The sequence below is a fragment of the Anas platyrhynchos genome, chromosome 35 (assembly GCF_047663525.1).
Source record: "Anas platyrhynchos isolate ZD024472 breed Pekin duck chromosome 35, IASCAAS_PekinDuck_T2T, whole genome shotgun sequence".
Classification (NCBI taxonomy): Eukaryota; Metazoa; Chordata; class Aves; order Anseriformes; family Anatidae; genus Anas; species Anas platyrhynchos.
In genome coordinates, this window is record NC_092623.1 from 2,326,879 (window position 1) to 2,344,478 (window position 17,600).

The 17,600-nt window shown below is 41.5% G+C and overlaps 3 protein-coding genes across 7 annotated transcripts in view; all 3 read right to left on the minus strand.

The window, feature by feature from the left end:
* Positions 1-17,600, minus strand: part of LOC113841623 (ATPase family AAA domain-containing protein 2-like) — a 105,271-nt gene that overhangs the window by 74,327 nt on the left and 13,344 nt on the right. The window contains exons 7-13 of one of the 3 annotated variants that reach the window (XM_072032072.1): positions 16,442-16,601; positions 15,980-16,087; positions 15,731-15,883; positions 14,667-14,809; positions 13,572-13,618; positions 12,422-12,575; positions 10,718-11,591 (exon numbers count right to left, since the gene is read on the minus strand). In XM_072032072.1, the coding sequence (XP_071888173.1) occupies positions 11,453-11,591; positions 12,422-12,575; positions 13,572-13,618; positions 14,667-14,809; positions 15,731-15,754 (507 nt within the window). In that variant the 5' untranslated portion in view covers positions 15,755-15,883; positions 15,980-16,087; positions 16,442-16,601 and the 3' untranslated portion in view covers positions 10,718-11,452. Of the gene's footprint in view, positions 1-10,717; positions 11,592-12,421; positions 12,576-13,039; positions 13,624-14,666; positions 14,810-15,730; positions 15,884-15,979; positions 16,088-16,441; positions 16,602-17,600 lie in introns of those variants that run through there. The other 2 variants (XM_072032071.1, XR_011806154.1) reach the window with 2 other exon arrangements.
* LOC140000964 (uncharacterized) lies at positions 552-4,195 on the minus strand. The gene is made up of 3 exons (XM_072032081.1): positions 3,708-4,195; positions 1,143-1,302; positions 552-770 (listed from the first exon to the last, which is right to left on the minus strand). The coding sequence occupies exons 1-3, from the start codon at positions 3,905-3,907 to the stop codon at positions 729-731; spliced, it is 402 nt and encodes a 133-aa protein (XP_071888182.1). The 5' UTR covers positions 3,908-4,195; the 3' UTR covers positions 552-728.
* LOC140000963 (ATPase family AAA domain-containing protein 2-like) lies at positions 4,943-9,166 on the minus strand. Of its 3 annotated transcripts, none has more exons than XM_072032080.1 (7): positions 8,168-9,166; positions 7,622-7,727; positions 6,728-6,810; positions 6,357-6,459; positions 6,024-6,139; positions 5,463-5,637; positions 4,943-5,092 (listed from the first exon to the last, which is right to left on the minus strand). In XM_072032080.1, the coding sequence occupies exons 4-7, from the start codon at positions 6,372-6,374 to the stop codon at positions 4,943-4,945; spliced, it is 459 nt and encodes a 152-aa protein (XP_071888181.1). In that variant the 5' UTR covers positions 6,375-6,459; positions 6,728-6,810; positions 7,622-7,727; positions 8,168-9,166. The 3 variants fall into 3 exon arrangements, with proteins under 3 accessions (XP_071888181.1, XP_071888180.1, XP_071888179.1); XM_072032079.1 differs by having other exon boundaries at positions 6,688-6,810; XM_072032078.1 differs by having other exon boundaries at positions 6,357-6,810.

Genomic DNA, 17,600 nt, shown 5'->3' on the forward strand with positions numbered 1-17,600 from the left:
TGGAAGAGATAATGAAGAGCATCCAAAGCCTCCCATCGTAGCTGCCTATTCTCACAAGTGTGGCAAAGGAGGAGCCATCCCACCAACTGCCCCAGGAGTGTGAGAGGGGAGACCCACAGCCAGCAGCAGGACCTTGAGGGGCTCAGGGAGGAGGACGCAGCGCTGCGGGGCTTTGGTCCCTGCCATGAGGACTGCCTTCCACCTTCCAGAAGCCCCGAGGCTTGGCGAGCAGCTGCCCCGTGGGATACGGGGCTGCCAGAAGACCTCAGTGGGCAGCCCCCGGTTCCCCCAAGGGAGGCCGGCACCCTTCCTGCCCTGTGCTGCCTGTGAGTGGCACTGAAGTAGGGTCAGAGCAGCCAGGGATCAACCCAGAGGGATGGGTGCTCCAAGAGCTCTCAATGGGACACCCCTCCCCCCGCTCGGGGGGAGGAGGTGGAAGAGGGTGGATGGGGGGGAAGGTGCCTTTGGTTTCTTTCCTTTGTTTCTCACTTCTCTATGATCCTATATATATAGGATAATAAATAGAGAGCTACATATATAGAACAAAAATATCAAATAAAAGTACTTAAATATATTTACGAAAGGTCAAATAAATTTAAAATATCTTAAAATACGTATATATTAGATTTTATATCCCTATATGAGATACTATTTACTAAATTGCTTACAAATAACAGAGCAGTGTGCAACAAAAGCCTCTGGAGCGTAAAAATTAAGTATGTTGAAGACTACGTGTCGGACCAGAAGGCTGAGATTTCTTTCTTAATTTCCTAGTAAGAAAAAAAAAAGACAAAATTATGACTCAAACTACTATCACTGATCCGGGGCACAATCAAATGCAAACACGTCCCCTATTCATTCATAAGTGAAGGATTGAGACCAAAAACACAACTTCATGATGAAAGCGCCCAAGTGGACTAAATAATTAAGTAAACAGGTACAACTTTGGGAATGAAAGGTTTGGTTATAGAACTAACTACTTGGTGGTATCATCCTGACCATATATATCCAGTACCAGATTTGCCCTCCATGGAACAAGGCGGTGTCTCTACATACCACTCTTTTGTTCAAGTTGTCAATTTTTTTTCCCTATAAAGTTGGACTTTGCCATGGTAGCACTAATGTTGAATTTTAGTTCTCACCTCTGTATTTAGCAAGTTGAAGAGGAACTCTCTGTCAAAGCGTCCTGGTCTTCGTAAAGCAGGATCTATAGAATCCAGTCTGTTGGTAGCTCCGATTACCACGATCTCCCCTCTGTTATCTATGCTGTCCATAAGCGTCAGAAGAGTTGAAACAATGGAACTAATAGAAAAATACAAGTTTTACTTACCGGTTCAGTAAATTTTGTTACATTCCACATGACTTTCTTCCAGGAGTAGTCATAATGGACAAGCTTTTTAAGGACAAGACTCGTTTTAAGACATAAAAAAATAGGTAAGTTAACACAGACCACATGCTGATCTCAGGCTTAGTAAATTGGTTTCAACTATCGTTTAGAAGCACCTGTTTTGGCATTGAGTTACAAGTTTTCAGGATAAATTAACGTGTTCACAGTAAATTAAACAGGTCATCATCCTTTTTTTTTTTTTTTTCCATTCCCCAAAGATCAAGCAGATTTTATGTAGGTGCAAAACTGTAATACCTATGAATGTCAGAATTGCGTGGAAGTGCACTTAGAACAGTTGCAGAAATCTAGACTCAGGCCAGTCTTTATCACAAAACTTTGTCATAGCCAGAACCTAGAAATCCCTACCCAACCACTAGCACCTTGTAATCTCTTCACAGACCAAGCATTAGGAATCACCAACCCCATAACACAGTAGTTTTCCCACACTGATGTATTTTTTCCCTAAGACTAAGATTGCAGTCACCAAGCAGATACCTCAGTGAGAATCTATACCAGCCTTACCACATTAGGGAAAGCACACCAAAACCAAGTTAAATATATTAGAAGCCACAAACTTGCTGGACACAAAGTTTAATCAAGATGTTTTAGCTGGGGTGCGTTTCATTTCTTAAGGGTAAGGCTATGCTGCAGTCTGCAGAGTGTGAAGTTTATTGGTCAAATAAATTGATTAGTACTCAGTTCTGTGGTGATGCAGGTCCACTGCTCCAATCAGGCATGCCAAGTTCAATGAGACCAGACATCTCAGCACTACTACTCCAATTTCCAAGTTCTGTTCGGGTCTCTGAGACTGCTTGATCTCAGCATACAGATCGTGCAATTAGTGTTAACCTAAAAATGAAACTCTACAATGAAAGTGTACAACTGAGTATCAAGTATCCATTGTCTATGAACTCAAACTTGTTTATATTTTACATTTTCTTTGAAAGCTATACCTCCATACTGTATGTATATGGAAAACAATCTAAGCACAGCTTCAGCTACCTTAGCGACATTTAAGTAAAAACAGGAATTCAAAATACTTGTTAGAATCTGCAATGCGGAAGGCAGTGCTGTGCAAGGGCTACGGGTTATAAGTTTTGCTACCAGCTTGCCTTGAGGGATGGAACAACTAGGAATATATATATGAAATTTTTAGTTTACATAAGATACGGATATTGAAAAAGCTTCTGAATTCCCCTACAAGCATAAGGCTTAAGATTCCTAGAATACCGATTTTTTAAACACCAATTTAGTAAGGCCAACAAATGATTAATATTTGCTGTAACAGTTGAAAGTTACGCATTTTAGCTAACACCAAAGTTCTGTTTTCCAGGCAGGCTAGAAATTATGGTCAAAGTATGGAACAAAAGCGTAATCAGGTATAGAACTAAAGTGTTTTGAACTAGTTTCTTACTCAGCTTCAAACATTTTTGCTAAGGAATGTTGCAGTTTGAAGACATACTGAAGACATGTTTTCCATATAATTGAGAGGCTGCCTGTGAGAATTCAAACACTGGTAAACATCATGAAATCACAGGCATCATAGGCCAGTTGAAACAGGAACTAATCTGGTGAGTTAGCACCTAGGGGTCTCACTAAAGGAAAAGAGCCACAAAGACACCTCTCATACTATCATTTAAGAAATGTAAACAAGATCAGGGGAAGAAGAGATTTACCAGCTAGCTCATGCCAGTCAATTTGGAGTATTTCTGGCTTTAGTCAAACTAGCACAACTGGCAGAAGCAATCAGAAAACAGGCAGATGTGAAGGAAAGCAGAACTGTCTCCTCCACACTGACCTATAAATAAGCTTTGTGTGAAACAAAAAAGAAAATTAGCCTTACGTGGTTGAGCAACATAGTCATATTAATAAAAAACAAGAATGATACCAAAAGATCAAACGGGGATTCAAAACTAAGATTAAAGTCTTCCATATTTCTGAATGCCTGAGTTCATCTTGGCATGGACAGGGAGAAGTGCAAGAATGCTGGCCATTTCCCTCTCATGGAAGCTTGGTTTGACAATTAGTCTTCTTTTTTATTTTATTTATCCCGCAAAGAACACATCAAAACCTGTGCCATCATGTCATCTTCATCAGCATCATAATCCTATGAACAAAGGGTACAGAAATTCTTTACTGCCAGGGCCATATTGGTTAACACAACACAAAACCAGCTGTCTCCTCCTCTGACTTAACAGTAATTCCACTTCTCTCATTATACCATCTGCAAGGACTACATTTTACAGTAGTGGCTACATAAAAAAAGCTGGGTTTTAAGAGTCATCAGGCTCACGTATTCCAAGGATGAAGAAACACGTACCACAAAAGTATCGTATGAAAACCGGTGTCATCTCTGAAGGTGTTCCATGAAGTTAGCACTCCTGTGACGCGCACGGGGCTGTCGAACACCTCGAGGCACACGGGGCAGGTGAGGCGCACCAGCGGGTTGGGCCGCTCGAGGCCGCGGGCGGAGGGCGCGCAGGACGCCGAGGATTTGCCACCTTCCCCCGCCACCGCCATCTCGCCGGTGGCCGCCGCACGGCCACGCCCCTGGCGCACGCTTCGTTGGGTTAGAAACTGGCTGGATAGCCAGGCCCAAAGAGTCGTGGTAAATGGAGTCAAGTCCAGTTGGAGGCCGGTCACTAGTGGCGTCCCCAGGGCTCGGTGCTGGGGCCGGTCCTCTTTAATATCTTCATCGATGATCTGGATGAGGGCATTGAGTGCACCCTCAGTAAGTTTGCAGATGACACCAAGTTAGGTGCGTGTGTCAATCTGCTCGAGGATAGGAAGGCTCTGCAGGAGGATCTGGATAGGCTGCACCGATGGGCTGAGGTCAACTGCATGAAGTTCAACAAGGCCAAGTGCCGGGGCCTGCACCTGGGGCGCAATAACCCCAAGCAGAGCTACAGGCTGGGAGATGAGTGGTTGGAGAGCTGCCTGGCAGAGAAGGACCTGGGAGTGATGGTGGACAGTCGGCTGAATATGAGCCAGCAGTGTGCTCAGGTGGCCACAAAGGCCAACGGCATCCTGGCTTGTATCAGAAACAGTGTGGCCGGAAGGGCTAGGGAGGTGATCGTCCCCCTGGACTTGGCTCTGGTGATGCCGCACCTCGAGTACTGTGTTCAGTTTTGGGCCCCTCGCTACAAGAAGGACATCGAGGTGCTTGAGCAGGTCCAGAGAAGGGCGACGAAGCTGGTGAGGGGCCTGGAGAACAAGTCCTACGAGGAGCGGCTGAAGGAGCTGGGTTTGTTCAGCCTGAAGAAGAGGAGACTCAGGGGTGACCTTATTGCTCTTTACAGATACCTTAAAGGAGGCTGTAGCGAGGTGGGGGTTGGCCTGTTCTCCCACGTGCCTGGTGACAGGACGAGGGGGAATGGGCTAAAGTTGCGCCAGGGGAGTTTTAGGCTGGATCTTAGGAAGAACTTCTTTACCGAAAGGGTTGTTAGGCACTGGAACAGGGTACCCAGGGAAGTGGTGGAGTCACCATCCCTGGAAGTCTTTAAAAGACGTTTAGATGTGGAGCTTAGGGATATGGTTTAGTGGGGACTGTTAGCGTTAGGTCAGAGGTTGGACTCGATGATCTTGAGGTCTCTTCCAACCTAGAAATTCTGTGATTCTGTGAATGTGGTCTTGTTTACTGGAGCGCACAGGAGCGAGACCATCCATCTCGTCAAAGAAAATAATTGAAGGTCGCATCTGATAGGCCTAGCACGAAAACACAGAGTAAAACAGCATTATTTAAAGGAAAAATGCACAAAAACATGATGGTTGGAATGTCATCTAAACTACATCTTTCATTTTAGCCTCTGGGACCTCTACTGATAGAGCTACTGGAGTATCTGGCATGACTAACAGAAGACAGTCTGTCTCAACCCACTGTATCCGGGTGACAGGAAGCAAATCGTTCCAGTAGTTCTTACAGCTGACATTCACAGCAGAAACACTGGCTTTTCCATTTCAGTGGGAAAAAAAAACTAACAAAATACAAAAAAAGAGCAAGTTCTACTTAAAAACGTTGACCACAGAAAATAATGGTTTCAACTCTGACAGAATACACTGTGCATTTCAACCTCACCTGTTCAAATAACACACGAAGTTGGCGTTCTGATTCCCCCACGTATTTTCTCATGCAGTCCGAAGCATTTCTCATAAAAAATGATATTTTCCTGTCACTTCGGCTATATTCACTGGCAAGTGCACGAGCAACTAGTGTTCTCCCTGTTCCTGGGGGGCCATAAAATAGACAGCCTCTGCAATAAAAAAGCAAAAGTAGACAGGAAAAACAACTGGGCTTCCAGGCAACATGTTACAATTGACTTCCACTAGATAATCCCTTCTTGCTTACAAACTAATCAAGCTGACTTGTACATAAAACTGAGAACAAAACCACTCCAACCCAACTAACCCAACTTTTTAAAAACACCAGATGGTAAAACTTAAAATTTTAAGACATTGCTTCTATTTTTAACCTACAAATATTCTTGATTCTATCCGTTTTTAAGAAACCACTTTTTGCTACTACTAAAACAAACGTTCACCGCTGCCAAAAATGTTGAAGCACGGAAGCATATTGATACCTTAATCGAACTTTCTCCTGAAAACAGCTGACTTACGATTTATCACTGTAATGAGTTACCTTGGGGGCTGAATATTGAACCGCTGAAAAACTTCTGGATACAGGAGGGGAAAAATCACCATCTCTTTCAAAGCTGCAATGTGTTCCGAAAGACCACGCACGTTCTCAAATCCAATCTAAAGAGAAATTCAACACAACAGAGTTTGTATGTTAAAGAAAGCAGCAATCTAGATCAAGGTTTCATCAGAAATTATCTCAGCACAACGGAAACATTCTGGGCAATTTTTGAAGTTGCTTTAGAGAAAACCATCAAAGGTAGTTGTAGATGGCACACTGAGATCTTTCGTAATCACTGGAAACACTCGCTGACACGATGATTAGTTTACGACTTACCGCACTATCTGTTTGCATTGCATCTCCCTGACTTCTTCCAACTTTCTTTTGATCCCTCTGAACTCTCTTTAGGTCCCGTTTCTGACGTTTCACTCAAAAAGTCCTGATTTGAATTAAGGAGAAGTTATAGGGCTTCTTTTTCTTTAAGACGCAGCTCGAAGATTTTTGTTTTTCGTAATAATGCCAAGCAAATGTAGAAGACATTAATTAATATATAGAAGACCTAATTAATTGACATAAACTTACACAGTTACCTTCAGATAAACTTAAACATGGCTAAATATTCATTTGAAGGAGGTTCATCCCTCCCCTATTCTCTAATGACAGCAACCTTCTTGGAGATATGCTCTCGCCATCCTCACTGCTCTCACCACCGTCCTCCGTATCACACGTGCTAAGCAAGGGAGATGAGCAAGAGGGTGTAGAATCACTGATGTCATCTGCACGTCTCTGTCTGCAAGCAAGCATATAGACCAGAAAGTTCAAAAGAAAACAGAGCAGATACTCAGTAACACCAAAAATCAAGGGAATTCTATCTCAAAATTTACTCTGAGATCTATTTTCCAGTCCATTGTACTCCTTAGGAATCTGATTTCAAAGGCCATGACATGATTTTCCTCGTGACAGCTGTCTGCTTTCAAGAATGCTCAACAAAATATCTGGCAATCAACAGCATTCTCTACGCACTAACTGCTTACAGAATCCAAAAAGCCTTTATCATTACTAAGGCAATTTATGATTTCATTTAGATCTTTTATTGTTTAAGGTTAACTTCACATAGAAACATTAGTTGATTCCAAACAGAAACTAGAGTCAGTATTTGACTGATAACTTTTTTTTTTTTTTTTATAAATCTAACAAAACTTCCATAAAGCCTCTCCCTCTAAATCGAATACAATTATTTTCGGTTTTAAGAAAATCATTTCTATCCTTCAAGATTAAATAGTCTGACTAAGATTTTTAAGGGGGGATTCTGGCTTCAGTTCCAGAACCAAAGAATTTCAGTTACAGAAACCCAAGACACTACCTCCATAATCATCTTATCAGCGACCCACAAATATCGGATTTAAAAAAGAAACCAACTTAAAAGTATCCACCTCCTCCCCTCCAAATATTTCTTTCCTCTCTACCTTAAGACTACCAAAGTACCGATCATAAACTTACTCTGTAATTACCACTAAACTGAAAACCCTTTGAAGCATTATGCAGTAAGGAGACTGACAGCTCTACGGATAAGTAAGAGCTATCACTAGCCATACACCAACCTGGCACGTCTCCTACATTTTTGTGACCCAGCATTTTCAAGTGACTCTTTCTGTCTGACAGAATGGGGCTGGCCCGAGTTAGTCCTCTCTCGATCTCTTTGTCTTACTGAAAGGAAAGAATTTAGAATAATGATACAGATACATTTAAGAGAGGAGGATATCACAAGATAAAGAAAATGCCACGTGTTTCACTCATCCCTAATTCCAGAAGAATTTTTAACTGTTTTTGCTTTTCATCAGTGCATGGCACAAGTGGAAAACTACGCCCTGCTTAAAGGTGAACTGAAAATCACAAGAGCAAGACTATTAAGTGTGATTAAGTACTGTTATATCAAGGATACATAGCACTAAGTATGCCAAACAGCAAAGAAATACAATGTGCACAGGACACACGTGTCTGATAAAAACAGTGAAGTTCATGTGCAGAATGAAGGTACAGAACTGAAACAGAACTGTGTGCGCAAACACATGTATTTGCATTCAAAAGTTTTATCTCACTTATGTGCACGAAATAAGGTTTTAAGAGAAACTGTGCGTTCAACCTACTTTCCATAGGAGCTTGGTAGCGGTCAGCAGGTTTACTCTGTCGAAGGTTGTAACGCCTTGGAACATCTTCACCACCATTTTCTTTGTTCTCACTTCCTTTTGATGTTTGTAGTGTACCACAACATGACACCGAATCGTTAAGTACTTTTGCAAATTATATGAAATCCAAAATGCATTACACAGATGCCTGTAAGTTTTATTATTATCATTATTTTAAGGACACAGTGGATCCTGCAAAACCTTAAGATGAATTTATGCAAGTCACGTTTCAGAAATCACAAATCCTAGCAGATGAGCATGCATCTAGACATTGTTCTGTCCTCTCTGAAACTGCTGATGGACTTGTCGTCAGCCTCAGTGTTTAACAACAGGCAAAATTCTGTCCTATTGCTTAGCTAAGATGCAGATCTTCTGAAAACAGCTATTTCAGAAAGTCGCTTCTTAGTTTCAGAAAGTATTTAGTGGAAAGGGTTTTAATAATCTGTAGGGCTAAGACTAAGCGTAGTAATCTAAGTCCAAGTCTAGCTCTGCCACAAATTCTGTGAGCAATAATGGGCCAGACACAGGCTTGAAGCTCACCAATGAGAAAACAATGCCAAATGCACATAAGCTTAGGCCATTAGCTTCTGTCAAGTAACCTGAAGTTGTTTCATGAAAGATGGTAAAAAACACAAGAACCAGAGTGCAATTATCTACTGGGTTCTGGAGAATATCCTCTCACGTTAACAGCAGGACACCGAGGAAGGAACATACATACTCCATTCACCTACCTGTTTGCCAAAAGGATCTTTTTTTCTTGGAAAGCACTGCCCTCTTTGGTTTTTATTTTTTAACCCCAAAGGCTGCATTACTTTCTGAATGCAAGGTAGGTGCCATGGGGTATACAGACAGCACACGGAAAACTGAGCGATCAGTAAATGAGTTTGTGATCACTACCATCTCCAGGCCTTGGTGTTCCAACCCTTCTATCACAAAAGCATGAATTTCTCTGCTTTATTGCTCCTCTAACCCTTTCCTTTTTCCAATAACTTCCTTTAAACTTCCTTTATAACAACACTGACACTTTCCTCACTCTTTTCTGGCGTATTTTTCATTACAAAAGTATATTCTAGCTCTTTCCTGATTTAAAATTGTAGTTTGCATTTTGATCATCAATTAATTGACCCGGGCTCATTTCCCATTCAACATGCTATTTAAAATTCCTCTCTACAAGTCTCTACTGCACAGCTCCCTGAAACCCACACACTTTAACCAAGCTTCTCCCTCTAGACTGGCCCCCGCCTTGTATTCAAGCTACTCTTGTTAAGAATTTGAGCTAATGTTTTCCTAACTAAACCTCCAAAGGAGTCAACTCTGCTTCTCCCTTACTAGTCCATGGCCCAGCCATTCTTCCTCTGAAGAACTTCCCTCGGGTTCCCACCTGCCACTGTGCATCTCTCTGCTCCTCTGCGCCTCTGAAGGGAGGAGCAAACTATTTTCTGGGGCTCAGCCTCCTGTCACTGTCTCTCCGAGCTCCTTTGCAGGTGTGCAGGTGAGCTCTATCACATAATCTAACTCGTCAGCTCATCTACTTTTTTTTTTTCACCTGTTCTGAGCTCACTACAGTACAGCCCTAGAGCTCATACTAAGGCTTGTGAAGTCAAAAGCAACACAGAATTTTTACAGAAGACAAATACCCAGTAGATTAGCTTGTTTCAATTGTTTAAGACAAGGCTTTTGGTTAGAACAGAGTAAAGAAAACTGAAAACCAGAACTCACCAATCTCATCTGGACTGCCAGGTCCAGTTCTTTCAAAGTCCGACTCCACACAGCTATCAAGGTTCTCCTAATTCCAAGCAGCAAGAAAGATCGGTCACAAACGTGCAGAAAAACAGACGTGCATACACGTACATCCACTGACAGACACGTCTGTCTGTTGATGCTTACACAGTAACACTATCGAGGCACCCCCTATACACACAAAAAATAAATTATTGCACAAGAGGAGAGAATGGGAATATGATTGCGTGCACCCACAATCAGTAACAAGAATTTCTGCTCTAAACCAGGGCTCAGTACATGCAGTGGTTAAATACTTGCCCAGATACACAACTGAGTGCGTTAGTTAATCATAGGTTAATAACCTACAGCGTGACAGAACCAAGGAAAAAGAACTACCTTTCTAGCAGACATACCAAAAGAAATCATACAGGCGTGTGAGAGATGCTAATAAAAAGTACTGTGGACAATTCTGGATTCATTTCACAGCCCTGGGCAACCAGCTCTAGGTGTCCCTGCTTGAGCAGGGGAAGGTTGGACCAGGTGACCTCCAGAGGCCCCTTCTAACCTCAACCATTCTGTGATTTGAGAGGAAAAGAAGGACATTCAGAGCTAAACAAAAAGCTATGAAAGTAGGTTATCGGGAAGTTTTAAAACGATGCGCCTATCATTCAAAAGAACAGTAATTTAATAAAATAGTTTAATTTAATAGAGCAAAACTGAGACAGAGGAAGTATGATTGCTGCATACAACTTTAACAGGGGTTCCTCTAAGAGACAGGGGTTTATTTAAGCTCTCAGGCAAGGCCAGCACATGAACAAATATACATAAAGTAGCCATCAGTTCATTCAGCTGGAAATTTGAAAGGCTTCCAGTTCCTGAAAACTCTGGGAGCAGTTTGCAACCAAGGAAGAATTCTGAAATGCAAGTTAGGTCAATTAAAGAAAACAGCTCCATTTGCCTGTAACAGATGATTAGAGCTACATGATACTGGAGATTCTTTGTGAGCTCTCAGGAAAAAAAAACGTTAACAGGAATCAAAATTCGAGCGAGTGACCAACACAGGAAGCTATGCACTGCCTTTTGTTAAGCTTTCCAAGTAAGTGCGTTCCTGAGCATGACGAGAAATATGATTTAGGAGTTAAGGATAAAAAGCTAAACAGCTTAAACTGCCAAGCTGATGGAAAGCACCAGTCTTTTTGCATATTCAGTCCCCCAGGCAGAGCTTTTAGTAACATTTGGAGTAAAAACCCAAGTCCGAAACAGCTGTTTGTAAACAGTGTCCATTCAAAAAGCAGAAGGCAATTCAGAAACTGGAGTGGAAGACATGCATTGCAGCATCTCCCCGTTATCCCACATCTTCTGCAGAAGATGCTTCCTCCACTCTGAAAAGATATCTGGAGCACAACCGTATCAGTAAGACATGAAGATATAACCAGAGAGCAAGACCAAATGGTAGTTTAGACCACGCTATTCTTTGGAAGGAAGTTATTTCAGTTCAATTAAAATTACAACTAAGTTACTTCCCTACGTGAAATACTCTACAAAAGTGGCAAACTGACGGAGTATTTGCTCTGTCATTTGTACCTCAACATCTTCCCAACATCTTTGGCATCTACGCATCTGCTCCATTTCAGCCATTTGTTGTAGCACAACTTCCGCAGTACTAAGATACAAAGTTGACATGTAAGAGCAAAGTTAGGCATGTACGAAAAAAATAAAACAGCACACATAATCAGTAAGAGATTTTAATGGAGTATGCACAAAGCAAAAGTCATTGACACTTAGCCAAGATTTTAGACATTACCAAAAAATTAGGTCAAATCTTTAGTTTTGATAGAGATTTAAGAACAAGCTTTTGAGGATTTGCAAACATACACTGTTTTCAGGTTTATTTTCCCCTCTTACTGAGCACATTTAAAATATATATATATATATATTTAAATGCAGGAGGACAATAAGAATTCTGACATCCTAGTAAGATGTTATAAAAAAATTATGTCAACTTTTAATCCTACTTAAGTTGCTCTGCACAGTAGCATTAAGTCATTTTTTGTTAACCGAGGAAAGGCTGTTTGTTCTTCTCTACATGGGAATCTCAGTTTCGTGTTGTAGAAAATGATGAAATGCAAGGAAAGCAAATTCTGAAGCAGAAAACAATTTTGGCTTCAGAAACAGAAATAAACCATGGACAGAAATGCAGAACTGCTAGGACTACTTTGCTTTGACTGTATCAAACCATCCTCAGTTTCTTAATCAACCATTACATTCACTTTTGTGAGTATGGAACAAAAAGTTCATTAAAAATGAAGGCACTTCTGATGCTAAGAAAACTGCCAAATGGGGAAAACTCAACGAATTGAACTCTCAATGCCAGGAGCAGCCATACCTCTTTGCTGTCAAAATACAGAGCAAGTCGAGGCCAACACCATGCCATAGTGCAAAGCCTTGCTAAGAAAGATCATTTTAAGAGGTCTGCAAGAAAAGAGGACTTACTTTGTTATAAGTTTGTCAAATAGAATGGACGAGTTAGTAGTAGAGTACCGACTGCGTCCGACGCTACAGCTGCGGCGCAGCTCCAAGTCCCTGTTTTCTCCGTGGACTCGTCTCACAGTTTTTGCACCAGCTCTACTCCTCAATGTTCTAGTGACTGAAACGCAGAAACAAAGTATTTTGAAACAGTGAAGATGGGATTCTCCTTGTTTCACCGTTGCTCTTGTAAAATGTAAACAGACAAACAAAAAATCCACCCTGAAGTGGATTGATTTTTCTTTAAATTTCAGATCAGAAGTTGTTGTCACAACCACTGCATTCCACTTACTTACCGCTCTGCACGTTTAAACTGTCTACTGAAAACTGTGACCTGTAGAGAAATTCTTAGAGACTGAAAGCTAGCCAGACAAAAACAAACGTGCAACTTTTGTTCCATGCAGGAGGGAAATCTACTCCAGTTATTTCTGTCTTGGAAAAAGGAGAACAATCAACACCTTTCTCTAAGGTGTTTTCACTCCATTCATGTCAAACTGTATCTAACAGTGCTCAAAACAAACACTATTACATTGCAAGCCTCTTCCTAAGAGGTGTATGTTTTATTACTCTGTTTATGCATGCAGCACTTTCATTTCCTGCATTATGATCTAACAGCTCAAGGAGGTAAGAATCGTTTCAAGAGACACACCCAAACACCACATAACTCAAACTCGTGCTTTTTAGAAAAAAGCCTGCCCATTGTTTACCATACAGCACCCTTTGGCACACGTTTGTTGCTTGCACTGTCATTAAAAGAGCCAAGAGGACAAGGGGAAGGGAAGAGCTACGCCACTGTGGTGGTAGGATCACAGCTAAGGTTTACTTTTGTGGTTGCCAACTATAAAACTAAGTTTGAACTTACCAAGTATCAATTTACTTTGCACAGTTAGAACAGTTTGCTTTGTGCCTACCAAGCTGCAATTCACACTGCTCCCTCCCCAAGGAATTCATAAAATCTCCTATTTGCACCTACCTCTCTTCACAGAAAAGTCACTGATGAGTGAACTCAGCTGACTACAGAAGGCTTTGGGGCCAAATGAAAGCGATGGAGTGACCAAGTACCATCCTCTTCAGTAACCAGCGTAAATAGGTATCCCGGGGAGTTACAGCCACTTACCTGTGTTATATTCTTTTTTTTGTTCCAATTTCGGCTTTCTCAACTGCCTACACTAAGAAAGAGGACAGGGGAGAGAAGGGAGAAAAGAGTTTTTGTGTTAGACCCATCAAGGGTGGGAAATTTCACCATGTTTACAAGCCAGTGCTCCATGGTATACAAAGAGAAGCCTGTAGGCCTCACGGAGGATCCAGATCCCCAGTCTGTTGCGTACCATATACACGCGGTTCTGTATGTACCCACATTTCCTAGCTTGCTCATGTTGAATTCTCAAAATTATGAGCAATAGCACCCAAGCGGATAAGATACATGTCCTGGTTTCGGTTAGGACAGTTAGTTCTCCTCCTAGTAGCGGGTAGGTTGCTATGTTTTGGCTTAGGAAGTGTGAAAGGATGTTTAGAGGAGTGCTGACACCACCCCGATGTTTCAGTTGCTGCAGAGCAGTACTTACAACAAGCCAAGGACCTTTCGGTGTCTCACTGTCCTACTAGCGATCAGAATCGGCGCACAGCAACAGCTGGGAGGGGACAGACTCAGGATGGCCGACCCCAACTGGCCAAAGAATTCTATGCCTTATGGCAACACGCTGCACCATGGATAGGGCGGGGCAGCCGGGCCGCTAGGGGTTACGCTGGGCACTGGTCAGCGGGTAGTGAGGAACTGCACTGTACATCACTTGTTTTGTACACATTACTATTAGCAGTACTATTATCATCATCATCATTATTATTTTCCTGTCTTAATAAACTGTCTTTATCTCAACTCGCAGGCTTCACTTTCCCGTTTCCCTCCCCCATCCCAGAGAGGGAGGTGGGAGGGTTGGAGAAGGGCTGTGTGGTTTAACCTGGCCGGCAGCTAAACACCACAACAACACCTCAAAAGGGTTGGGGAAAAAACACATGTTTTTTTAGAAAAGCAGGAGACTTTCACTGAGAAGAGGGATTCTAGTTTTAAGGTACTGGTATGCCATCAGCATGCTCATAGGCCTCTGCTGATTTTAGCCGGAGGTTTATCAGGCCACAACTCACTGCACGTGCTTTCTCTCTTGCTTTTCAATCTACAAATCGAACAGAGATTGAACATACAGAAATACAGTACCTTGAAAAGCGTCTTCTGTTGACATTTCCCCTCAGCATCGCCATACTTTCTTCAAAGCTGGAGACCAAACACCGCAGCATGCTTTTTCTCACTGATCTTAAACAGTGTTTGTTGAAACATTCAATACTGGTAGAAGAATAATCCTAGGGAAAGAAGGAAATAAGAATATATTTATGCGAACCACATAGATTCACATAAAGAAATTCTGCCTCACGCAAGTTTAATTAACCCTCCTGACTTGGTAGTGGGGCAACTAATGGCAGGCAGACACTGAAATGCTGCTGTGCTCAAGAAAAACCTGGGAAAAAAAAGCTTTCAAAACTAAAGCTTCCCTCTCCCCACCATTTTCTTGTGCATAACTTAAGCTTAATATCCTTGGCAAAAAGATATTGCAGCAAAACCTTTCACATAAACTTAGTGTTTCGTGAAAAACAACAACAACAAACTTGAAATTCAACTGGAATTTTCTTCAATAAATTCAATTGGAAATTAAATTCAAAACTTTAAATTCAATTGAATTTAAATTAAAAAAAAATAAACTAATTAATTTAAATTAAAAAAATTAAATTCAGTTGACTGTTCAGAGGAACAGTCAAGCTTGACATTATACATCCTAGAATTAAAATCTAGTTCGAGTTTTTCTCCCATCTCCACACCTTGCTGAAGACGCTTATTAGGAGCTCTGTCAAAAGAAGTGTAAGGCTTGTTATATCAAAGCTTTGAACCCTTCTTACTGCCCTTGACCTTCTTCACATTGCTGCTCCTACAAGGGTGAGTACTATCATTTTTAGTACGAGAGGGCAGCTGTGATATCCTTGAGTGGGGGGTCGTTCTGTTTACAAAATGAAGTTCCAGGAAGAGTACATCAAATGAACCAACTTTCTTTGAACTTCAATACATAACTATATTAAATGAATGACCTCTGGATTTCTCTCTCCCATTTTGAAGTAAATTTGAAAACAAAATACCTCTGGCATAAAGAGCCAGGCATCAGAGACACCTGTTGCGCCTCAAGAACAGAGAAGGTATGAATGACAAGAGCAGCTGAATAAAATGCAACTTGCCATTAGAAATGGGTGTACTGGCATCTACAGGTGCTGCTGGCATCTCCTCATTTTCATTACTCTCTTCCTCTGGTTTGTCGTCTTCAGTAGCAGGGTTCTGCTGTGGTGACTTGGAGGAGTTGTCGCATGGAGCACACGCTGGAGAGGTGCGACCTTGCAATAAAGAATAGATACCAAAGATCTTCGCCGTGCATTTTCAGTTACAAATGCAGAGACAAGTCTTAAAATCCTTAGCGTTAAAGCATGTACCTCTTTTCTCACGAGATTCTTTAATTTGTTCACAAAGTCATGCAAACTCTGTAGCCATTTCGTTCCTCACCGTTGCAGTGTCTTGCAAAACATAGGCTCTGTGACGATCTGAAACTTTACAGACTTTAACTGAATGTTGTCTACCAACCAATGAAACTGTTTTGATCACAGAAAAAATTGCTTTCTTCATAGGTTGGTTCCAAAAGGTTCTCTCAGTGAATATTTTCAGCATAACAACATCCAAGTTAATTAAAACAAAAGCACTAGTTCCTTGGGAACACTTGTATCACAATTCCATGCCCAAGTAGCAAAATGATAAAATATTTACAATGTGGTAAGAGATGTTCTCTGTGGATGTCCAAAATCATCTAATCCATCCGAAGTCTATTGTCCACACACAGCATTTATCCTTCTATACGTCTGACAGATTTTTTAAACTAGGGCTAAAAGGCACATCCTCACCTGTAGATCTTTGATCCGGGTAGTACTCTAAGGCATTGTTACAGATTAGATCGATGTCCTTCAGATAGTCTCCTGCAGTGAGGTACTGGCGCGAGTCAATTTGAGTCAGAACTGTTGAAAGATCCATCGGCTCTTTAATCCTTGTGGCATAGTCAGGTACCTGCAGATCAAATACAAGCATTCAGAGGTTTTCTTAACCTTGCACACTGTCTACCAAAATTATTCTGAAAACTTTAAATAAACGACTTCCTAAAAACTCTGAACATTTGCGATGCATCAGAAGATGCTGAAATTAACCAGTTTGCTTCTCAAAAATGGAAGGGCTCTTTCAACTGGCATTAGAGCTGCTAGGAGAGGACAACAAGTAGGGAGGTCAGAAGCACGTGCATGGTACAGAAGAAACACTGAGGGTGGGAGATTCATTTCACTTTGCTTCAGAAAATCGCAACAGTGAAAGCTGAGCAAGCCATCCGACATTCTCTTTGTTGTCGACATTGAGGAAAAGGTGCACGAATTGCACCTGTGAAGTACCTATTGCAGGCATCTACTTTAGAATGAGATGACTGGGCAGAGAGGTGCTGATTTCTTCCCTCAGACCACAAGAGGAGCCTAATGACTAGTTCAGATGAGGACACATGTATCTGTCTAGATTTTTCACAGCTCAAGAGCCTAGGAAGAAAAGGGGAAGAAAAGCCAGTGGATGCCCACATGAAGAGGACTTTTGCTGATCCACAGGTGTATTCAAGTTACATCTGTCTTTGAAACATACGCCCCTAGTTTAGGCTTATCTAATCAATTAAGGAGAAAAAGGGATCTAAGCAGCCAATTGGAGGAAAAAGAAAACACACTGCACTTACAGTTGATTCCTATTGAGGAGTTCCAGATGAAACAGAGAACAGGACCTCAAAACTTATTTTTACAAACTGCTGCTCCTATTCCTGTTCCCACAGGAACTGACAGTCCAATAAAGGGCTTTAGACTTCATTAAAGTAGTCCTGAAAATACTGTTTGTAATTATAAGGAAAGATCTCTGTGCTTTTCAGTGCTGTGACATGCCTACATATCAAAGCCTTTTCACGAGCAAACTGTGTTGGCATTTGGACTGGCTTTTTAGAATGAAACCAGGGCTTTCAGCGAATAATCCCATAAGAGACATTTG

Coding starts and splice junctions, on each gene's coding strand:
- LOC140000964 (XM_072032081.1), bottom strand. CDS start 3,907: ATGGCGGTGGCGGGGGAAGGTGGCAAATCCTCGGCGTCCTGCGCGCCC. Junction 1,303..3,707: donor TTTCATACGATACTTTTGTG/GTACGTGTTTCT, acceptor TTTTTCTATTAG/TTCCATTGTTTCAACTCTTC. Junction 771..1,142: donor TCAACTTGCTAAATACAGAG/GTGAGAACTAAA, acceptor TTTTCTTACTAG/GAAATTAAGAAAGAAATCTC.
- LOC140000963 (XM_072032080.1), bottom strand. Junction 5,638..6,023: donor TTCAATATTCAGCCCCCAAG/GTAACTCATTAC, acceptor TTTTTATTGCAG/AGGCTGTCTATTTTATGGCC. Junction 5,093..5,462: donor TTCGTGTGTTATTTGAACAG/GTGAGGTTGAAA, acceptor TTTTCGTGCTAG/GCCTATCAGATGCGACCTTC.